The sequence below is a fragment of the Telmatherina bonti genome (genome assembly GCF_933228915.1).
Source record: "Telmatherina bonti genome assembly, chromosome: 12".
In the NCBI taxonomy this organism is placed as follows: Eukaryota; Metazoa; Chordata; class Actinopteri; order Atheriniformes; family Telmatherinidae; genus Telmatherina; species Telmatherina bonti.
The window spans coordinates 25,233,452-25,251,243 of record NC_136610.1 but is presented as its reverse complement, the minus strand read 5'-3'; the positions used below and the strand labels follow the sequence as shown (position 1 = coordinate 25,251,243).

At 37.4% G+C, this 17,792-nt stretch overlaps 1 protein-coding gene across 1 annotated transcript; it reads left to right on the top strand.

Annotated features, from left to right (window-relative positions):
• Window positions 1-3,647: 3,647 nt before the first annotated feature.
• Window positions 3,648-17,337, top strand: LOC306763150 (calcium-binding protein 2-like; the record flags this gene model as incomplete). Its single annotated transcript, XM_079249868.1, has 7 exons — window positions 3,648-3,731; window positions 4,242-4,535; window positions 14,283-14,313; window positions 14,406-14,540; window positions 14,644-14,753; window positions 17,089-17,236; window positions 17,312-17,337. 7 exons carry the CDS (start codon window positions 3,648-3,650, stop codon window positions 17,335-17,337), a joined length of 828 nt encoding a protein of 275 aa, XP_079105994.1.
• Window positions 17,338-17,792: the final 455 nt, after the last annotated feature.

The following is a 17,792-nucleotide window of genomic DNA, read 5'->3' as shown; positions in this document are numbered from 1 at the left end:
AAATGCTTATTGACTTTCAGAAGAATCCCCCCAACGTCACACTGAGAACCAAGCAATGAAGCTGGTTAATAACTACAAATACCTTAGCATTCACTTGGATGACAAGTTGTCCTTTGAGATCCATGCTGATGCGGTGGTGCAGAAAGGCTTATCAGAGCATGCATTTTTACCAGACGCTTCAAGCATTAATGTTAACGTCACTTTCATGAAAATGTTTTACTCTTATTTCACTGAATCCCCACCGTAGATTCGTCTTCCTTTGACTCAAAAATAAAAACAGATTGCAGGGGATTGTAAAACTGTGTAGGAAACTTGCAGGGATTAGCCCAAATGACCTCTCAGCTCTCTATCAAATCAGAGTCCTGAGTAATGCTGTGGCATATCAGCAGCACCCCTTGGTTTATAAGTTCTTGCTGCTTCCATCAGGGCGCAGGTTCATCCTGCTAAAACGCTTGACTAAAAAACACAATTACTCTATTGTCCCAGCTGCTGTTATTCTGCTGAACAAGTAGCTCTAGTTTATGTTTTTGTTTATTTACTATTGCCTTCTTGATATTCTCTGTTGTTTCTGTATGATTGTTGCAGCGATTGATTGTTTTACTGCTTGCTGCAAAGCAAATTCCCCCACATGGGTAATAAATACTCCTTGGACCTTGAACCCTGACATTTTTGCAGGAAGAATTAACCAAATTAAACAAAAATATGAATTAATGAATATTGTTTGTATAAACACTTTTTGCTTTGTCCCAACTTTCCTTAACTTTGGGTTGTAATTTTTTAAAACACTTCAACAATTATGAGGCAACATGGAGCTCATTTTGTTTTTAAGTCTTATGGAAAGAATATGTCAGTGACGTACACAAATTCAGAATATCATACAGTATTTTGCAACACATTACACTGTATCGTACGGAATGCAAATATCATGCTTGTCTTATTGATGGCATTGTGTATAGGACTGTAAACCTGTCATGTTTTTGCCACCCTGATCTCCTGGCGCTCATCATTGATTACTCGATCCACCTGCTGGCTTCCTAATTGCCTCTGCTACCTCATTCAGTTCACCTGGTTTCCTTTTCTCTCACTGCCTACTTAAGCTCCCTCCAATCCCTCCTTTTCTGCCATATAATAATCAGACCTATGTCTAGTTTTGTTCCAGCGTTCTACGGATTGTTCCTCAGTTGCCGACCCTCTGCTTCATGCCCCTGGATTACCCTCCTTGCCTTGCCCTCGACGGATACCGCTACCTTTCGGATCTTCTGGTTACCGACCCTGCCTGTCTTTGGATCTCTGAGCCTTGTCTTTGCCTGGATGAGTATTTTGCCATCCTGTTTACCTCCCAGCTGTTGCCTGGTTTCTTCTGCAGACCACTCCCCTGGACTGATCTTCTGTTCATACTCCTCCACTAATAAACTGGTCATTTGTCCAGAACTCCCTGTGTGTGGCTGAATTACGGATCCTCAGGGTAACTCATTACATAAACCCCTATTTAAGATAATCATTTGATTACCTGTATCTTGGCTGAAGATGAGTTTGGTGTTTACCTGTCAGAGATACTTACAAAATGTTCCTATTTCAGCGTCCCGTTAAGCAAGGTTAATGAGTCTGTCTGTGCCAGCTCAGTAATTCAGTAATCTGTGGCTACAGTTACAACAAATAAGTAATGAGCATCAGTCTGACGCAAATAAAACTCATCAGCTCTGCCTAATCTCTCTGCGACATCTGCCTATACATTAACCATAGGCCTCTGATCTGTAATTAGATATAACTGCAGGTTGATCAACATGCAGTAATGTAAGCCTTCACCTGTCCATTACCTTCCACTCTTCATTCACCTGTCCTCTGTGGGTTTAATGGAAGGTAACAGAAGTGTGAGATAAAGGAGGCTGAAAATGGAAACTTTTGTAACATCTTCTGAAATCTCTTTTACATCCCTGTTCCTATTTTTAAGTCCATTCATCCTTTCCCTTCTGTTCCTAAAATATTAACCCTTTTAAACCCCCTTGAGTTGAGTAACTTAGCGTTTCTGTAATGAATCTTCTTTCTGCCCGCACTCAAGATTTTGTCTCTGACCTCCCATCAATAATCAATGAGAAGAGGGACTAAAAAAGGACAAAGAGGCAGCTGAAAGATGGGGTAAGAAGTCATGAATGGAAACCTCATTAGGAACTGGAGAAAAGTCAAGCTATACATTTTCCAAAGTCATGGCTTAAGTTTGAAAGAAATGCTTAAAGTCGATTAACAAGAGATGCTAGAGATGCAAGAGAGTGACAAAACACTGGAGACAGTAATGTGAAGGAAGGCTGCCAAGAGCAAAAAAGCAGAAAAAAGTGATACTTTGTCAGCTCAGAGCAGTCAAACATCCCTGTTTTCTACTGGTCAAAGGGAGAGAGAACAACAAGCAAATTGAAAGGATCATTTATTTATAGAAAGCTGACGCTTTTAGTGGAATTAGTTGCTTTAGACGAACATTACAAAGCTGTGAATGGCTCTTTCAGAGAGCCAAAAAGCACAGTAATATGTTTACATGCTTGCGTGAACCCTTGTGTCTAAAAATAGAGGTCAGTGGTGACCACCTGTGTGTGCATGTGTTCGCACTCAGCCATGCTTGCTGGATGAGATTATGTATGCAGGACAACATAGAGGTAATGCGTTGCAGCTAAACTAAAGCTTTTCATCTCTGCATAGCAGCTGAGGTTGTTGTGTCCCTTCATCCCTCATCTTTCCCTACCTGAATGAATAGCTGACTGGGGTGTTTCAAGCCGAACAAAAGAATTCTTGTTTGTGTTCCACCAAACACCATAAATGTGACAGGAGATTGAGGGTGGAAAGACTGTGAGAAGGAGAAAAGTGAAAAGGGGCGAGATTTACAATCAGACAAAACTGACAGCGAAAGATGCTACAAAGGATGGGAGGACAGTAATTGTGAGACAAAATTAAAGATGCAACAAATGATTTTAAACAGCTAGTAAACATGACAAAACAGCACATTTTATTATGTCTGCATGCACTGATGACAGAAGGAAAGCAAAGATGCATCAAGAGGAGCCATTTACTTGTGAGGAAGAGGAAAAAGTGGAAAAAGAGAAGGAAAAGAAGGAGCGGTAGAGGTCGACGAGTTACAGGTAGATAACATGAGAGAGCTACAGTTCAGGGGGTATAGAGTGTCACCTAAAGGATCAGGAGATAGCAAGCAAGGGCAGAGGTGCAGGAACTCCATCCCAGAGTCAAGACGACTGATGATGATAAAAACCTCCTCATCAGAACGCACCATGCGACAGATGTGGACAGAAGAGCTGAAACTCTGAGGAAATACAACTAGGAAGAAAGGAGGAAGAACTGAATCACTTTTTCTCCTGGAATCTTTTTATCCTATTTTTTGTACTTTGATAAAAAAAAAAACAACAAAAAAAAAACATTGTATTTTACTATTACTTTATATTTAAAGATTTATAAGAATCTGAGAAATCTAATGACCTTTGCAGCAGAATTTGTGGGAATTTTTAACATATTGAAATAAATTCAACCAGAGCTGCAGCAGGAAAGAGAAGTGAAGGGAAGAGAAAGAGTAAGGGAGGGGGAGGACGAGCGATCGTGTGTGTGTGTTTGATTGTATATGTGTATGTGTGTGAGCCTGTCACACCGAGATGTTCATGTTCATTCGAGAGTCATCTGCTGGAGGAGGCGGTGCAGGAGCGATGAATACGGTTCCGGAGAGGAGTGCAAAAGAGGTGTGTGCAGGGGGGCATTTTTGCCAATCTTTACATAATTGTGTGTTTGTGTGTGCATGTGTTTTTCCATGTCCTCTCTTATGTGGAGGTTTTAACTTTAGTGAACGTATTTGCAACTGTTAAGTTTTGCATGACTTAATCATTTTTGGCTAAATAAAGCTAAAATGTAATGACGGATAGATGATCTTAAACCTCAATTTGTCTCTGATGAAAAATGTTTGCTTTCTAGTGAAAAACAGTCTCATATTTTGCTGTTTTTACATAGATGCAATTAGTACAAATGCTCCCTTGATGGATTGAGAGACCTGTTATAAATCAGGATAAGAAAATGTCTTCATCGACCAAAAATATGTCCTGAAATTAATTGTGAAATGGCAAGGCTTCGTATGTTTTGTGTTTTTTCTCCAAAGAGTCCTGAAAAAATGTCTACAAATTGAGCTGCTTTCCAGCATCTACAGTGTGTACGTTTGGCCTCATGTATGGTCTCTGTAACACCCTGTACCCCTTCAGGTTCAAGCTTCCATCAAAAAGAAGGTGAAGAAGCAGAGAAAGCAAAGCATCTCACAGGGACCACTTGTTGGAGTCACTCAAAGTGTGACCCCTCAACCTCAGAGCTGTCTGAAATCCAAACATTTACCCCAAGTCATAACAGACTCTGCTGAGGACAGTGAAACACAGCAGGAAAACCTGGAGGAGAAGCTGGAGGAGATGATGGAAGGACCACAAAGGAGAGGACACAAGGAGAAAGAGCAGGAGGCGGATCCTGTGGACTTGCTGCCCATAGTAGACTCTGTGTTCGGACAGGTAGGTTCCATGATCTGTATGTGTCTCTGCATTCATGTTTGTAAGAGTGCATATGTGTGTCTTATAGTGTTGCTCCTGCATCAAGTTCTCTGGCTGATTAAATGTCTCAGCAGTGGCTTGATCGAAACCCTACGCCTCTGTTCAGATTGAATGCCCAGCTCTAGACAGGCTCATATAGGTATCAGCCCTCCTTACCGACCGCTCTGATCTCATGAGGTCAAAGGGTCTTAAAGCTAGATTCACCACAGAAAAATCCCAACATTTTGTTGTCTTATTTAACCCCCAATTTACTGTGGAAATTGTGGGATCTTCAAAGTATGAGGGCTGAAGTTAAGATTGATGACCGCATGTGTCAGAGAGGATTTAAGCTCTTTGACTTTAGGAATCATTATGAAAGTGTAATCCGTAACAGATACTGCTATAATCAGCCAGAGATCTGGTGATCACCCTGTGTCTGCTGTTACTCTATCAGCCAGTATCATATCACATCCCATCACTGATCAGAAGTAACACACGTCACACTGCTGCGCAGCAGGTATCCGTCACCTGGGGTCACAGAATCATGATGAGAGAAAGAGTTTGTGTTTGATAATAAAAGAAAAGAAAATGAAACTGCACTCATCTGTGTGAGTCACAGTTGACTCACATATACCTCATAACGTCAACAAAACCCGAAGAGGTTGATGAGAAGCTGAGCTTCGCAACAAGACATGGGTAAAAAAAGAAAGATAAATGTGACATCACTGGTGATGCTGATGATCCAAAATAAGAAAAATCTGCTGAGTGAGTGGGAGAAAGAAGTCAGCGAAGTCTGGAGAGACTAGAAGAGCAGAGTAGAAAAAACAAGTCAGACACTGAGGACTCTGAAATACCCTCAGCCCCACATACTGAAATGTAGACAAACAGATGGCCTATGCGAATTCATCATCTCTTTAAAGTGATGGCTTTATAAACCAAGCCAAGCATAATAATTATAATAATGTTACTACAACAGAACAACTTAGAAAGGATAAAATAATTCACGGAAATCTTAAAAAGGGACTTTCTGCAGTACCCTCTGTTTATAAGACATGATCTTTTGGAAGGGCTGAAAAAATACTTTGATTGTACATTTTCTCCAAGTACATACAGTTTTTAAAATGTGAATGTTTCAGTTATTATTTTATTTTTATTTGTTTTATTGGGTACATTTTCATGGGGACAATATGAGAAACTCCACACAGCCGAGACTCAAATCAGCAACCTAACCATCGTGCCAACCGCTAAGCCACTGTGCAGCCCATTATAAGAGTTGTTTATTTACATACAGCAATTTATTAACTTATTTAATCAATTCTACAATAATTTAGTGGAACTGGTCAAATTGGTGCGAGAAGTATTGTGTATTTTCCACAATAACTTCTTTTTTGTTAAACGGCTAAAATCAGACACCAGTATAGTTCAAACCCCAGCAAGCTTATTCCTGTTACCACCCTTATGTGCTATGGGTATCAGACATTTTCCTTTTCCTTTTCGTTTGTTCCAACAAAACCACAACCACAACTCTGCAAAATAGGGTTATAGTACAAATATATTAAATCATGATTATTTTTTTTTTTTATTTATTTACTCATTACAATTTACAAAATCTTAATTTGATGCCAGAATTTTTTTTTTTTTATGGTCATCAGGGCATAATCAGCTAACTAAGAAAGTTTTGTAATGAGAGAAGAAATGATTCAATGTTACAAACATTGACAGCAGGTTATTAATGAACTAGATTTAGAAATAACAGTTTACAGGAGTTGCAAAAGTAAAAACTCAAAGGAGTTCACACCGTAGTGGGGTTTGTGCACGGAAAACATGGACATGCAAAATTGTTCATAAAAAGGTACAATATGCATCTTACATCAGCTTGGGTAGACCTTTCTGGGCTCAAGTACCTTCAAACATGCACAGGCCTAGACATTTTATGCAGAATTTCTTCCAGGCTGAGGAATACATGGACCATCTGTCCAGTTACAGACTCAGTCAAAGAAAAAAAAAGGATTTATCATGCTGTGCAGGTACAACTTGAACATTTGGATCTTAGAGCTGAATAATGTATGTTTTAAAGTAATATTTATAAGCCATCAAAATGATATAACTGTCTGAAAATATCATCAAGACGATGCCAAACCACATGATATATATTTACGTATTTACAGTGCAGACTTGTCACACCAGGCACATTGTGGAATGAACATGCAATAAAATAGGCTCCTTCCTTTCTTCCTTCCTTCTTACCTTCCCTCCCTCCCTCCCTTCTATCCACACTAGACCACAACTGTTACATCTAGTGTTTCCCTGCTTATCAGCTGTCATTACCTGAAACCACCTGATGTAGATTTGACACCAAATCAGCACTTGATCCACTAGTGTAGGTACTCACACACACCCACATGCACACCTGCACTTAACAGTGCAATGAGTCCAAAGGAAAAAAAAAAAAAAAGTCATGTCACCTGAGAACTGCAACTTGCTCATGTTACATATAAACACACACACAAACATACTCACACACAATACCGTATGGATGTCTTGTTTGTGTGAGAGCGATAGAATTATCCTCCAGCCGCTGCTGTAGCTGTCATTGCTGATACCTTTAGACAAGCACTTGAAATGTAATCAAAACAGAAACCCAGTAACATAAATAAACCCATCTGTGCACATGTGCGTGTGTGTGCGCGCAAAGTCACACATGCATTTACCAGGCGTATCTTGTTTTCAGGATTAATTGAAACCATCAGTTACGGAGCAGCAGCGTGGTAATTAATCTGGTTTGGTGGTGTTGTGTGTCTTTGGTTGCTGCCAGTAGATCTTGTTTTGTATTACAGTGGGAGCTCATGCACTGAAGTGATCCGATGTATTGTGTAGATTTATTGGATTCATGCTAAAATAAGGTTTTTGTGGAACTGGCTAGTAGTATTTCTATGACTAATGTAAACAGCAGGACTGATGGCGGATTAGTTTGGGATTTATGTGTAGAATCATTAAATAGGGTCCAAAGATAACATCAAATCCTGAAACATGGAAACATTTTCTGCTCACTTTGAATTTAAAGCCAACAAACTGCAAATTGGTTTGAACTGCTGTCAAAATGGTTTGACACAAAGACTCTTAAGTAACATGCTACTATTAGATTTACATAATGTGAACATATGCCTTATTTCTTAATTATGTCAACTGGATGTTAGCGTATGCTGCTCAACATGTAGTTATGCATTAGTGGTGCCTTTCACAGATATGTTACTTATGTTCAATGTGCACTAAAGAGACATGATTGAGTTCTGGTCTGAGTGAAAAACAAGTCTTGTCTATTTTCTCTCTTGATTGAGTGATATTAATAACCTGCCACTGCAAGAGAGTCACAACAATAAAACTACCTGCTTAGTATTGTAATTCCCTTCTCCAGTGTGTGAGACCCATCTACACATAAATACAGAACTTCAGTGAATGTCCTGTGTCCTGTTGGTTGTGGAGTGGGCCTTTGTGTACAAGACTAATTTCTATGAGAATCAACATAAAGGCCCAAACCAGATACTTCCATGTAGAACACCACATTTTTCTTTTTATTTTTGTATCTGCCAGTATGTGGTTTTCTTTGAATGGATGAAGCTTTAAAGAACATGATAACCAAAATTAATGAGACCTTGATTCACAGAATGACATTACAAAAATCAAATACGTGAAATTCTTGTTACATCCAAGTTACATCCCCTCCCAGTCAAAAAAAAAGAGACTAAGTTGTGTTGCTACAAACTCAGCCAGCCATGAGAAGGTTTTCTGGCAGAAAGTGTGATTATGTTCTTGTTCATGAGGTTTAAACCAGGGGTTCCCAAACCTTTTCTGCAAGGCCCCCTTTTCATCAATGACAAAAATGTCAAGCCCGCCCTCCTGTCACATGACCCAAAGAAAAACACTCAGAAACGTGTCATTAGTTTAGCTGCGGAATTGTAGTTCACCATAGTTAAAACCGTACTATTATTCATTCTTCTGCTTTAGTGTGAAATGTTTTAAACCAGGAATCTCTGCAAACTACTGTAGGTGAGGAGAGTTTTCAGTGAGACGGATGCTGCTTTAGGAAAACACTTTGCTATGTATAATAGTTGGGAATTTATATCTAAAGTAACCAACAGGCTTGTCTTTGTGTTGAGGATAAAAAGTCCCCAAGTGATGTTGTAATTTCTTTGTCTTCATATCTCAGAATATCAGATGATAATATTTTGATACATGCAAAAAACTGTGGTCTCCTTATTATCCACCTTTGATTCTTACTATTACTAGTCAAACAGGAGCAGATACGCTCCACGATATTTTCTGCTTTTGTTTTAGAATTTGAAGTCTCTTTTGTTGATTCATCCTCATTTCCCATTGTTTTGGTTTGTTTTTTGTTTTGTTTTGTTTTTTTTAACAAATTTGTCAGTGCCAAAATCACCTGGTTTTATGAAGAATTTCTGCGCCCCGTCTGTGATAACCCTGTATCCGGCCCCCCGTTCGGGAACCACTGGTTTAGATCATTAGTTCTGTCAGCACAGTTTTCTGTCTACATGCTAGTTGGATTAGAGTCTATCAGTCTATCTATAGTTAGCTTCCACTTCAGGTGTAGTTTAATGTGATTTTTTTTTTCAAGAATTTGAGCTAAAAAATTGAATTATTATGTTTCAGACATTCACTACAGCAGCGTCAGATGAGGTTTTTACACTGTGCTAAAGTGACCTCTAGTGGTCACTGGTTCGTATTGCACCAGGCAGGAGAAGCGTTTTCTCCAAAGTGATACCGCACATTCTCAATTTGCCTTTCCTATTGGTATAGTTTTTTGTTGTTGTATTAAGATAGTAAATGATAGTAAGATAATAACCATAACAATAATAACATTCTCCAATATATATTTTTTCCACTTTGCCATCTTTCAACCTTTTAACGTTGTTGAAGTTTCACCCAATTGTTAGGCTGATCTGGTCACAATACTCACACAGTTACTTTGGCGCAAGCCTTTTCTGTTCAAATAGTAATATTTAACAGATGCTGTAATACAATTTTAATAATATTTTTTTGTAAAAGTAAGTGGAAAAAAACAAAGTACTGATCTTTAATATGATTGTAATCAATTTTACCATCATTCATTAGGATAGTATTAATATTAAACTTTTTTTTTTTTTTTAAGTTTAACTTAGCAGTCTTTTTTTAGTTACATATTACAATGAGGAGCTAAATCTATTTATACATTGTCAGCACAGAAACTTATAATTTTGGGGCATCAATAACCCTCAAAAGATTCTCTGCATACAACTAACCTTAAAGATAAACAATGATTCAGTGGTGCAACTACTGACACATGACTACATCTAATCTGTATTAAATAAACACGCACACACATGTTACACTGACCTACATTTATTTGTCAGAGACTATCCTACCCTAAAATAACTACAACCTGCCTGAACCTGTTCTGTCCCAATTTTAAAAAAATTTTCTTCAAATATTTGAACTTCTTTAGGACTTAGGGATGTCTTAGGGATACACTTCAGGGTGTTCCCGTGGCCTTAACTTCTCCAGCCTGAGCAATACGAGCCCACATTTCTGAACACACACCCAGTCTGTTGTGTGTTGGGATGCTCTGTAGTAAGCACAATGCTGAATCTACTTTTGAAAGGATTTACTGACAGATGTTTGGAAAAAAAAAAAAAAAAAAAGCTCAACTGACTACTCGCAACACTTGCACTTGTGATCTTGACATCACCATTATTTCAGGCTCTTTCTAGGAAGTCAGAGGTGAGGTTCAGCAAGAGTTAAAACCACCATGGTATGACACAGTTTGTGAATAAAAATGTGTTGTGCTGCAAGCTGCAGTTTTATGAAACATTGCAGCTTATTTCAGTTTTTTCCCAAAACTTTACCATGACTCTCAAAGTAGCACATGGAAGAATGACGGGTCTGCCTCCCAAAGAACCTGTTTTTCCTGTCAGCTAATCAGAAAAAATAAAATAAAAGCAATGATGCAAGAAAAATTATTCCTATTATATTATACATAACATTTCTAATTCAAATTAACTAAACTTGAATGTAAATCACTCCATTCAAAAATGTCATTTCCTTTCTCTCATCGCATCTCGTTGCATTTTTTGTCACCATCACCCCATTCTCTTTAATCTCAAATGATGGAGCTTAAACCCCGTCTGTTTATGTCCTCTTAATTCTCCCTCTTAAACTCTTCTCACTGTAGATGAAGTCATTTGAATGCTGACACACATGAACAAGGGAGGTGGGAGGCAATGGGAGCAAGTGAGGAGAATAGGGGGGGGGGGGGGGGGGGGGGGGGTAGATGGGGAGATTAAAACAGAGAAGAGTGTGAGGCTGCATCTGCAAAGAGACACAGCTGCTGTTAACGTGAGTTTGCATATGTTGGTTTAGGTTTTATCAATCAGGATTGCTCATGCATGGATTTTAGCAGATCAGAGACATAAAAACAAAGAAAAGAGGGCAGACAAACTGAGTGGCAAGGTGAGGTTGCTTGTTGACCTGAGGAGGTCTGGTAATGGGCAACTGCACCCAATCGCCTATGAAGGAAAGCCTGAGGAAGGTAGGAACATCCTATTCTTGCTTACTCTTATTAAGTAAAGTTTTGTTTGTGTTGTTTGTTTGTAACTTTTTTTATTCTTAATTATCTAAAGTCTGACCTTAAACATCCATTTAATGATTGTACATTTTCTTCTCTCAACTGTTGCACTTGCTTTTAAAAACTACTTTAAATGAAAGTTTTCTCAGAAAAAAAATCTACAGTGTTAAAAACATGGATCCAAAAGTTTGAAGTACAGTGAAAAAATAATGTTGATATGTATAGCAAAAAATGATATTATGTGTTTATCTAAATTAATTTACATTTCTGCATATCATAAAGGAATGACGGCAGTAGAAACTTACAATGTGAACACTGCTTAGTTGAAACTTGGTGGAGTTAAGTTCCTTGTAACATTTAACCAGGAATTTGATGGCTCTTCATTGGAATATATTTAAAGCTATTTTCTGCAAAAGGGTTGTAGTTCTGTAACATTATTGAATTGTTTTGTGCAAACTGCTCTTTAGAAATCTGTTCACAGATTTTTAATTATATTCAGGTCAGTAAACTCTGAGGGTCAATGGGAATCTTTCTAGTTGCCTCTTTAGGTTGTCAGTTCTATGTGTATTTAAGGCAGTTATTCTTATTTAAAAGTCATTTTATTAGCCTAATAATGCGTGTGAATAAACTGTATTAATGAAAATTTAATTAGCATCTCTTATCAAAGGGTAGTTTTGCTTTTTTTCTTTTCTTTAAAGTAAAAATTTGAACAAAACTAAAGTAATGGGCTAAATTGGGATTAATATTATTTTCTGTCTGTTTAAAGTCAGTTCTTTTATTTTTTAATAGTAGAATAAAATCTTCATTAGTAGTGATATTTTTTGCATTTCCCTGCAAACCTTATAAACAGACTAAACATGTCAGTAATAAGATCTGAAGATGAGTGGAATGACCTCAGAGTAAGTCTGCGGCAGAGAGACATTGAGAGGACATAAAGACTTGTTTTCATTGTTAGAGTTAAGGTAAATGAATGTGATTGCTTCCTTAAAAGTAGTTTAAATAATTCAAAGTTACACTCACATTTGACATTAAGCCTCCACAGTGATGAAACACAAGATTCCTTCAGAAATAAATAGGGCTGATGTGTAAAAAGTGGTGGTTTAACTGCCTGGTCTGCCTCTAAAAGGGGGCGATACAAGACGCCCTCAATGGTAAGATGAAGGGCCAGCATGGTGTGCAGCTGGAAGAAGAGGAGGATCAGGATGAGGAGGAGACGCTATACAAAGACTCCCTTGGTGTGCTGGTGAAGAACTGCAATGTGCTGCACAACATCGTGGGCCCAGCCTGCATCTTCCTTAAACAGGGCTTTACCCAGACACTCGTATGTAACAGACAGCTACCGTGCACAGTGTGTCCTCACACAATCTCTGTGCAACTTTTTCCACTTGTGTCAGTTAATTTTCATCCCCACATCATGGCTTTTCACCACACCAGCTGTGTTGTGCCCCCCTCCTCCCTGCATCGCTGGCTTTAGAATCAAATCCCCTGGCACTGCACATGCTCAGAGGGATTGATTACTGACTTGAATGGAAAATCATTGACTGCCTTGTGGAGCCTGTTCTTGTGTCGCACTGGCTAAACGTGGTGGTACAGGCTTTAGAAACAGCTACCACGTCCTTATTAGTTTTATTCATGGTGCCACGAAAGTACTGGAGATATGACTTGTTAATCTAAAGGGAATGAATTTAACTACTGCACACCTGCAAACATCATCTTGAAAATTGTGCCTTTGTTGCACTTGATGAAAGTTATCATATCAAAGTATTAGAATGATTTATTCTCCAATGTGAAAGGTAAATGGATCATTGTTGGAGTGCTGGATGGAAAGTTTTACTTTGAGGTTGAGGTTTGAGAAACTGAGATGTGGTTTAAATTCATGACACCGGACAGAGAATCTGCAGAGTTTAAGATTTTATCAAAGCAGCTACAATGAAAATGATCTCATGCAGCATTTTCTTAACTTAGTATTCCCTGCATTTCATCGTAGCTTCTAACCACATGTGTGTCTGCGCTACAACAGCATGACGTCTTTATGTTTCTACTAAAAGAACAAAACGTAGAAGTGTTTGTTTGTGTGTAAATATTGGTAATGTGTCAAAAGGTCTGAAATATCCCCAATCCCCCATTGTTGATGGTCACCCAATGTACTTCATTAAATACATGCATTATCATATCATATCATATCATACCATATCATATCATTTTGGAACAAAATAATACTCGTAAAAATGCCAGATTTAGCCAAAGTGCTAATTTTCATCTTTTGTCCCTGGTCAGATCTTACAAAGGCTCCTTGGAACAAGGAAAAACAGGAAATAAAAAGAAGAGATAATAACATTGTTAAAATCTAAACACCATAAAGACATGGCTTTAAATCACATAGACAAAAGCAATTTGATTTGATTGTATCCTTGTTTTGATGTGGATTTAAATTCACAGAAAAGGTATGAACATTGTTCACATTCTGCAATTTAGTTTATATGAGGGTAAATTCATTCATCAAATGTTCGCCATACATCACACCTGCTGCCACACATTACAAAATCCAAAACATTTGTTTCACTAATATTTTCCATTTATTACTTATTTTTTGTGTTGTTTCACTTGATGTTCACTGTGTCCTCAGTGCTGATTGTAATTGTCTCTGCGTATTTGTTCACCAGCAGGATGTTGCTTTACTATGTCTGCATTTATATCAATTTATTATGCCAAACAAGCTCTCAAAATGCTTTTAACCCTTTAACTTTCAAACTAACAAAAAGGCTACAGAAAAATGTTTCTCTGTGTTTTTCTGTTTATTTTGGACAATAATACACAATAATTTTTTTGAAGCAAATGGTTGAGATGTTAAAAATAAGAGGTTAATAAAAAAAATGCTACAAGAGTGAAATGGTTGAAATTTACAACCAATTCGTAGAGATGGCTCAGGCAGGTTTATTACCCCAATTTTATAATAAATTCATCAGTCACTGCCGATTTTCCTCTAACAAATGGTATTCCAGGACTTTAAAGGGTTACCAAGGGCATCTGTGAGCTGTGTGCATTTGTGTGTGTGTATGTTGTCGGCACATGAAGCAGAGGTTAATGTATGAAATGTCTCTTCCTGACAGGACAGAGAACTGAGACCAGAAGAGATGGATGGTGAGATATCAGTAATCACTATGTTCTACCACAGAGATATCAATCCCAGACTCACAAGTTTGTGTAAACAAAGATATTTTGTTTTTAATCAGAACTTCGAGAAGCCTTTGTGGAGTTTGATAAGAACAAAAAAGGCTACATCAGTCATAAAGACTTGGGGGAGTGTATGAGGACCATGGGATACATGCCTACAGAGATGGAGCTCATCGAACTAAGCCAGCAGATGTGTGAGTCAAACATCAGCCTGAACATGACATTAAAGAACTGAAACCAACAAGAACATGAAGATTTTTAACAAAATGTTGTTTTATTGCTGTCTGTATATTTTAGGTGGAGGTAAAGTGGACTTTGAGGACTTTGTCCAGCTGATGGGACCTAAGATGCTGGCAGAGACTGCAGACATGATTGGAGTAAAAGAACTACGAGATGCATTCAAAGAGGTCTGTTGTGTTGGGAACAAAGACAAAACCATTTTAAAACTAATAACAATATTAATCACTGAATGTCTTGTTGAGGCTCCAAAATTACTTCTGCTTCTGTGACTAAATCAAAGATCTGATGTTGACAAGATCATTAAATCTCATTTGGGAAGAAGAAATAAATAAAGAAGAAGAGGAGAAATGTTTGTCTGCTCATAAAAAAAAAAATGCTGGTTCTTAAATTTAAAACTTATAAGATTTCCAAATGTGAAAGAAAAACATGCATAAATATATCAAAAAGCTATATAATCCATTTTGGTCAAGAAAAAAAATGAATGAAAAATTTTCATAATATCTAAATTCACAACTCACCACAATATGTAAACTCGGGAAGAAAGCAGATTTAGTAAATAAAACTCACAATTTTTCAACGTAATATTATGTTGTTACTTGTCATCTAAAACTATATAGTGTCAGAAGAAAAAGCTATAGAATGAATCAAAACATCAAATGCTGTCATTGGTGCCAATAATAATGGAGCAATAGTAAAGTCTGACATGTTTCTGACTAATAGCTGCTCAGCAAATCGATTAGATTTTTCACAGATATGGGCCTGTACTTCGTGGTCCAGGAATGGAGCTTAATATTGTTTTCTGTAAGATATGAGTGTCAGGAACAGTCAGGTTTGAACACAGTATGTAGTCCACAGTACTGTGTGAGATTCTGGATGACTGGCTCCAAAATATTAATTTAGTAATTCTTTTCAATAAAATTAAATTCTTTGAAGCAAGTTGAGAGGCATGAGCAGTTGACGTATTTCTTATCTGCTGTAGAAAGCTGTCAACACACTTTCATTTATAGAGAAAAGAAAAATAATTGAGACAATCCAATCCAATCCAGTTTATTTATAAAGCACCGTTAAAAACAACAAAGTTGACCAAAGTGCTGTACAGAAGAAACAATAAAACATACATATTTACATCATAATGGGGCATCAGCACATTGTTAATAGTAAAACAACCCTTTAAATTAGTCAAACGCCAAAGGGAAAAAATGAGTCTTCAGACAAGACTTAAAAACAAGAAGCGATTCAGCCTGTCTAATGTACAGGGGCAGCTTATTTCACAACTTGGGACCAATAACAGAAAAAGCTCGGTCACCTCTCAGTAGTCAGTAGCAGTAACCATATCAGAAAAATATTTTGACTTGGCTAATTTTACACATTTCTGATATCTGTGCAGACTGGCCTTTAACATTTGAAAAGAAATTTGCAACTTATCCTTTTTCCACCTGCGCTCAGCTCTCCTGCACTCACGTCTCGCAGCGCCAGTGGACTCATTTAACCAAGGCTCACAATGCTTGCTGTTACAGGTCATCTTTGAATTCCAGCTTTTTAACCCCAAATTACTGAAAGGTGTGAGAAGCGTGTTTATGCTCAAACATGTCCCCAGCTGTTTGCTGTTCAGCATGTCTGACAGAATCAATCAGAGCAACAAGTTCTCTGATTCACATTTAAACAGGCCAAAAACTTTCAGAAACAAAGGACCAACTCAGGTTCTCGAAAGCTGCAATCCTGCAAGTAAGTTTCCCTGCTGCAACTTACTTGACTCAAATCAGTGGCTTGTGCAGAGTTTGAGGTGAATCTCTGCACAAGTCTGATTAAGTCTGATGTGTGTCAGGTGTGTTGCAGGCAGCAGAGATACACTCACCAGAGGCTTGGTCCCATTGATATGAACACTAAGTTGCCACAGTCTGATCCCGCCTGGCTTACTGTCAAATGTTGATGTCTATTAATGAAGAGTGGGGTAGAAAACATGTATAAAGTTAAATATAGACTTGTAATTAGAGAGTTACTGGAGCTGTTGGTTGCTCTTTAACTTCAGTCCTGTTTTTTTCCACTATTTTGAATAAGAACGCAATTAAACGCATTTTTCCAGAAATTACTAGAGCTTAAAGTTTACAAAATTAATGCCTGCATCAATAATGTGATTCACTGGCCCACTAAAATCTATTTAAACTATTAAATGTTGCCTTTTGGAGCAAATAGTGTAATGCAATTAAAATTTGATCAATCGAAATGAGTTGGTTTTAAAGCCTGAAATCATTTAGATCATTTTTTTATTTGAGTCCCACCCTTAATAAAAACACTTGTCTGATATATTGTTTTCCTGTTGTGTTTGAATTTGTAAAAGTTTGTCAAAAATTGTGTTGTTGTGTGTAGGAGGTTGATCCACAGGTTGATAACTAATAAAGTAAAAGTCTGGTGAAGATTTCATTAATAGCAATGGTTGAAGATTTAAAAGCAACCCAATCATTGTGTATTTAGCATTCCTTTCATCTCTCTGTTTGGGTCCAGTTTGACTCGAACGGTGACGGTCAGATCAGTTTGACAGAGTTGCGCGAGGCCATGAAGAAGCTGATGGGAGAACAAGTGACCCACAAAGAGATCAACGACATCCTCAGAGATGTTGATCTCAATGGAGACGGCCAAGTAGATTTTGAGGGTAAAAGAGAACTTCATGTGTTCAGCAGTTCATCTTTCTCTTCTTCCTTCTCACTCATTTGTTTTTTCTTTTCAGAGTTTGTGCGGATGATGTCTCGCTGAGCAGCTCTCAGATGCCGAGACAGACCAGATGCAGGATAAGGGTCAAATACACTGCAGTGAACTTTCTTTTTACTTTTTTTTCCAAATTATATTTTTATATGAAATAATTAAAGGACAAATAATAAAAGAAATATTTAAAGTGTGTGAGAAACTGTAAAACATATCAGTAGATCAAACTCCACTCTGTTTTTATATTTTTATATATGTGTGTTCTACGAGTGTTAAACCTTTATTGTAAATGTTTTTATTGAATAAAGTGTAAACTGGATGAAGAGAAGAACTAGTGTCATGTGTTTAATCAAATCATGTCATGTTTTAGTGGTTTTCAATAATAATAATAATTATAATAATAATAGTAATAATAATAATAATTTTATTCCATTTAAATCATGATTTAATAACACAGTAATTTGTTATTTAGAACGATAAAACAAAAAGTACTTTATGGAGATGTT